Genomic DNA, 6,664 nt, shown 5'->3' with positions numbered 1-6,664 from the left:
TGAAGTTGTATGGTGCACTCTGTTCCCTTCTGAGAAGTAGGGTGCCTATTTATAGGCTAAAGTGAAGTGATAGACAATTATTATCATACATATATTGTTTTGTCAATTTTAGTTTATAAATATCAAAATAATATTTAAAACCCATTTAATATATTTTTATTTCTTTTTTATGTATCATATTTATATATTTTTTTCATTTTCTACCTATCTCTAGATATATATATCCAAAAGGATATTCATAACATATCTTCACTTCTTTATCTTTATAAAACGTAAAACAACATTTTTACGTGACAATGAGAAAAATTTTAATGATTTATTTTTATTATAAATAAGTATAATTAAAATTATGCCATGCGAATTTTTAAAAATTTAAGTGATAATATAACTTTACAAATATTATAATCAAGATTATCATGAATGGTTATATAATCTTTATTTTTGTCCTCTTACTCTATGTAAAAAGGATCCTTGCAAGGTTAGATAAAAGTGTTTAGTAATACAAATAAAAAAATAAATATTTTGTAGATATAAATTTTATAATAAATAGTGCATTTGAATAATATAAGATAGTATGTTATTTTTAATAATTTTAGTATGTTATGATTTTTAAACTTTATTTTAAAATTTTAAGTTTTTATATTTAAGATATTTCATTTTATAATTAAAAATATTAACTTTTTAATAGATAAAAGATTAACTTTTTAGGTAAAGCTTATCAGTACTGTGGGGTTCATATTTTGTATATGTGCGTTTTCCTATTCCTACAACGTTTTAAAGGTTTAAGGAAGTGGTGGTGCAGAATCGTTTGGAAGCTGAAGTTCTGATCCACAAGCAACACACTTTCATGACTCCACTTCAAATTTTAGAAAGATAACTTTTTTTAAGTGTTTATTTTACAATGAATAAAAATAATTTATTAAATCTCCATTTAATTAGAAATATAATGAATTTAACTAATTAAAATTATATATATATTAATTTTGTAATTTGAAAACTAATTTATTTAAAAATAAATTATTTTTCAACATTTGCTCCTAAATTTTGCATAAAGAGACCTGAGTCCCATTAGTTCTATCTCAGCTTCATGTTAATTTGTTCAACGCTTGTAAAATTTCCTTCACATAAATGTGCTATTAAAGTCTAACTATATAGGACCTACTCTTGCTTATTTTCATTAGAATCTAAACCAAAAATAGCTTTTTATTCACGTTTTAATTACTTTTTTTTATAAAAAATAGGGTATAACTTCTATGTGTGCATCAGGTGTCTTTTTCCAATGAAAAATAACTATCAATAAGATGTGAGATGTCACCAATATTAATAATTCAATGATGAAAGAGTATATAAAGATTCAAATTTAAGACTTTACTTAAATGATATTGAATTATGAGTCACTCCTGTTGATAGTATAATCATACTAATTCAATAGTATAGTAATACTAATAGTGAAATTTATTATATTAGTTATGTGTTGTATTGCTGGTATTGGACTTCTGTTGATAGTATAATAATACTAATACAATAATATAGTAATACTAATAGTGAAATGTATTATATTAACTATATGTTGTATTGCTGGTATATATCAATGGTATATTATGTAAAGATTATTTATTATTATAATTTATTATACTTTTAATATAAATACATAAAATGTGCATTAATATTTTGTTTTTGTACGTAGGACAGTCTATATTAGCAAGAACAAATTTAGTGATAAATTGTTGATTTTTTTTAATGATTTAGGATTTTAAATAGTTAAAAAAGAGGGGAAGGGGATTTGATGGGCTAGATTATCTCTGCCTAATAAATGGTTCACTAAAAGAAAGCAAAAAACTTAAAACATTTTACATGAATTTCTATCATTTTTTAATAAATTTTATTCTAATATTCTTTTATGTTTAGTTATTTCTAATTATGTTATTTTTCACATAATTAACCATCCATACATCTTAACATCCTAACTTTCAAGACTTGAAAATCACTTTAGCGATACTTTGAGTGTGTTTGCTAATAGAAGATTAGAAGCTTTTGATATAGTTTATTTAAAGATTGATACTTATTAATTGTTTAATGAATAAACATATAAATATAATTTTAAAAATTTGGTTTTGAAATTTTTTTATAATTAACAGATAATAACTAATTAACTAGTGATAATATAAAAACAAGTATTTGATTATTTAATTAGTCAAATTGTGTAACTATTTAATTAAATAAATAATTAAAAAATACATAAAAAGTAAAATTAATTATGTTTAATTTTAATATTATATTAATATAATATTACATGATTCTAATTATGTAATATAATTTAACTAGTTATACGAATAATTTTATTAAATAATTATATTTTAAATAATCAATTACATTGCTATAACCTCTCAACTCGTTGATAACTATAAGTTAATAACTTTTAATGAATTTAATTTATTGAACATATCATGTGTTAACTAGTATAATAATTAATTGTAGATGTATATAATTATTAAAAAGCTTTTTGAAGTGAATTTTTTAAAGAAATTTCGTTTAACTCTTAAACAAAACTTGATGTACGTGTGAGTGTTTTGACAATTTCGCATACGTTAAGAGAAATATGTGTGTAACAATTTTTATTCTTAGTTTGATATGAAGAAGAGACTAAGAGCATATTTTATTTTCATTTTAAAAACTGTTTTCAGTTTTTACTTTTAAAAATTGAAAACTGTTTTTAAAATAGAAATTGTTCTTTTATATTTACTAATTTTACATGTGATACTCGATACTTCTTTTATATTTACTAATTTTACATGTGATGCATGCAAAACTAACGTATTTGAAAAATAGTCATTGTTTCAATGAGTCATTGCCATTTTTCAATTATGACATGTGAGATGAATGCTGGACTTGAGTTATGGTTCAAAAGCATCAGGGTTGTGTGGCTTAGCTTACAGTGCACCGACATTTTGTACATTTCCTTTTCATTTGTTTTCTGTCAACCATTTCCACTTTAAATTAGGTTTCGTTTTTGACCAATGTACAGAAGATACCACAAATCAAGCCCAAAGGCTCAAGTTCTGTACGAGGTTATGTTGGGCTCAAAAGTTTACACATTGTATGTTGAGTAATTGCTTTTTGTACCACAAATCAAGCCCAAAGGCCCAAGTTCTGTACGAGGTTATGTTGGGCTCAAAAGTTTACACATTGTATGTTGAGTAATTGCTTTTTGTACCACCTTTCAAAAACTAAATTTGCAAAGTAATTTTTGAAATTTGATTTTTGAAAGTGAATAACATCTTTTAGAAAATTTACTTTTGAAAGAAAAAAAAAATGAAAAAAGAATGCTATGATTAGAAAAAACTGAAGTAATGAAAGCAACTGCCCACTTGCAATATTGCTTATCTTTTAGTGTATGGGTGAATAGCCCAAGTTCAGTATACTTTTAGTGTATATGTATATAAGTAACAAGAATGCTTCTCAAATTGAGACTTTTTAGAAGGGTATATATGCGCCCTGTTATTTTATGAAAACCCAAGCATTTAAAATCAAAATCAAAATCAAACCAAAACGTCAATTTCCCCCATAAACAAACCATGAATATATGTGTAGGAGGAATCCAATTTATTTAGATAAGCAAAAATAGTTTACATTGATAGGATACATCAATAAATTTATTAAAATATAATAAAATGAGTCTATGAGAATCCTAAATTTTTTCTGTAAATTATTCGTAAACTCTTCTAAACAGGCTTGTGATATAATTCTGTTGCTAGTCTTGGCTTTGCTACTGCCACGAGTGGCTCAGCAAGCATAGAACCATTACAAGACTTAGCAAGGTTGATGCTAGATACATTTGGAGGTATACTCCAAGTGAAGCCATGGAGCAACCGAGCCAATAGCATGACGGTCATGGTGGTGCCAAGCATGATAGCAGGACAACCTCGTCTTCCAGTGCCAAATGATATGAACCTCAAATCAGGCTCAGCTAAAACAGTCATCGATCCATCACTCTTTAGGTGGCGTTTTGGGTTGAACTTGTTGGGTTCATTCCACACTTTTGGGTTTCTTCCAAGTCCATGTCTACTCAATAGTACATGGCTACCCTTAGGGATGAAGTAATTGGCTACCACTGTGTCATGTGTTGAAACATGGGGAGGATTGAAAGGTATAATGGGATGAAGGCGAAATGCTTCTCTTAAACAAGCCTTCACATAATTGAGCTTTGGAATATCTGATTCCTCAACCATCCTTTTCTTACCTACAACTTTATCCAATTCTTCAGTTGCATGTTGAAGCAGTTCTGGCTGGTTAATCATTTCCGCAAGTGCACATTCAATAGCATTTGATGGATTGTCTGCTCCTCCTAGCATTAGTTCCTACAATTTTGATTTTGACTGTTACTTAATCTATTCAGCATCAATGTCTGCATGTAAATATAGTTTGAATATTTTGCATGTGAAAGTGTTGATGCATGTACGTAAAATAGAAACAGGACAAAAGATGTGAAAAGTTACTAAATTTGCAAGTTTGTCCAAGTTACTTTACAAGATAAATAATTTTGTTTTAAATAAACTAATGAGATTTTGTTTACAAATAAATTAAAATCATTACTTAATATATTATATTAATTTGATTAGTCTATGTAAAATAGAGTTGTTTATCATAATTTTGACAAACCCACAACATGTCAACAATGGTTTATTGTTAGCATATTTGATCCGTTGTCATTCCATTTTTTGGGTCTCAATGGTGTAATCAGGATTTATCTTCTTGATCCTCAAAGATAGCTCTTATGGGCTTTCAAATCACTTTTGGGGTTGTTTTCTGATTAAAAGTAGACTTTCACTTTAATAATTGCTAACAATATTAAATTCTAAATGTGAATTATTTATTAAAGTAAAACTTTGATTTTAATAAAAATACTAAAAATGTCTAAAATACTATCCCTAAATTTTGTTAAAAAAATGTTAGAAACTGATTAAAGAATAAAAAATAAAATCTATTTACAAAATTATATTATAAATATTCTTTCTAATTCTAATATAATTTTTATTAAAAATTATTTAAATTTTTTAATTAATGTTCTTAAAATAATTTAAATGATAAAAAATTAACTTCAACATTTAAAGTTGAATTTAAATATTTGAAAAATAATAATTTATTATTTTGAAAAATTACACTTTTACGTCTTTAGTTTAATAAAATTTATTTTAATGATAATTTATTAGTTTTAAGTAATTAAACTTAATCGTAAAAATTAAAGTTAAAAACACGTAGTGCTCATGAAAAGTGGTAGGGTTAATGAAAGGAAAGAAGTGATGCATTACTATTGTCAAAGCCTCGATTTCCTTCAATGTCAATAATGGATTATTATTGACATCTTTGAGTGAGATAAGAACATCCAGCAAGTCCTCTTCAACGGTATTCGATCCATCATTCCATTGCTTCATTCTCTTTTCAATGATTGGGTGATGATACTTCTTCATGATCCTCATACCATTCTTTACTATTCTCTTGTGCCCATCCAAATCAAACATCCTCAAGAACGGGACATAATCAGAAATAGAGAAGGCATAAACGTGCTTAAGCAACATGAAAATCACGTCCACTTGTTCCTCTTCCTCAAAACCATGCCCTCCATCTTCTCCACCATTTCCAAAATACCTTGTATTAAAAATCAATTTCCTCATCACATTACAACAATAATGTTGTGCAACATTTCTCACATTCACTAGACCACCATAATTCACATTTTTGCATTTGTTGTAGAGATAGAAGATAATGTTATCCGCTTCTTCATTCCGTTTGTCATGAAACCATTGGTGCCTAACCGGAGAGAACAAATCGTTGATGAAGATTCTCCTCATTTTCATCCATTGTTCCCCAAAGGGTACAATGGCTATGGTCTTATAACCACTAGAGATTATATCCGTGGCCATGGTTAGTGGTCTTGATGCAAAATTAGCATCATGTTTCCTAAAAAATTCACAGGCAATTGTGGGGCATGTCACTGGGATTACGTGGACATTCCCTAGGCGAATACATGCAATTTCGGTGTTCATTTCTCTCATAAGATTGTGAATCCACCGAAATACAGGCTTGTTTGCTAGCATTTCAGGAATGGTACCAACAATTGGCCATGATTCTGGACCTGGGGGCAGTTTTGGCTTCTCAAATAAGCGATATCTCAAGGCTTTGACAATCATAAAGCAAGAAATCATAACAAGCAAATAAAACCAAAAGGGTTGAAAATGTGACCATAAAAGACCAAGGAAAGAACCCATGGTTAATTTGGAAAAGGGTTTTTGAACAAAGGAGATGGATTCAAAGACAAAATGTATGAAGTGGTAAGGAACTCCGGTCGCGGTTAGAAGTAAGGTGTGTGTGTGTTCATCAATTTATAGTGCAAATTACAAAGGCGATGCAAGAGTTGCGTGCAAAATCTACTCACTTTGGGTTCTACTTACTTCAAAATCTACTCGTGACATTGGAAATGGTTTGGTTCTTTGGTGTTTCTTCCTGGTTTCACGTGATACTCGAGTGTCCCCAAAATTTAAAAATATTTTCTTCCTAGAAATTTTGTTAAATTTGTTTTGTTTGTCTCAAGTTGTTCAAAATCATTCAAACTTCAAAAGAAAAAAACATTATTTAAAAATAATTTATTTGATTTTCTCATTTTTTC

General features: G+C 27.8%; 1 protein-coding gene across 1 annotated transcript; it reads right to left on the bottom strand.

Annotated features, from left to right (window-relative positions):
• Window positions 1-3,722: 3,722 nt before the first annotated feature.
• On the bottom strand, window positions 3,723-6,266 carry LOC113851241 (isoleucine N-monooxygenase 1-like). The gene is made up of 2 exons (XM_027481711.1): window positions 5,310-6,266; window positions 3,723-4,358 (listed from the first exon to the last, which is right to left on the bottom strand). Exons 1-2 carry the CDS (start codon window positions 6,264-6,266, stop codon window positions 3,723-3,725), a joined length of 1,593 nt encoding a protein of 530 aa, XP_027337512.1.
• Window positions 6,267-6,664: the final 398 nt, after the last annotated feature.

The sequence above is a fragment of the Abrus precatorius genome, unplaced genomic scaffold, assembly GCF_003935025.1.
Source record: "Abrus precatorius isolate BTA unplaced genomic scaffold, Abrus_2018 Scaffold9, whole genome shotgun sequence".
Lineage (NCBI taxonomy): Eukaryota > Viridiplantae > Streptophyta > Magnoliopsida > Fabales > Fabaceae > Abrus > Abrus precatorius.
This window is presented reverse-complemented; position numbering and strand designations above follow the sequence as displayed.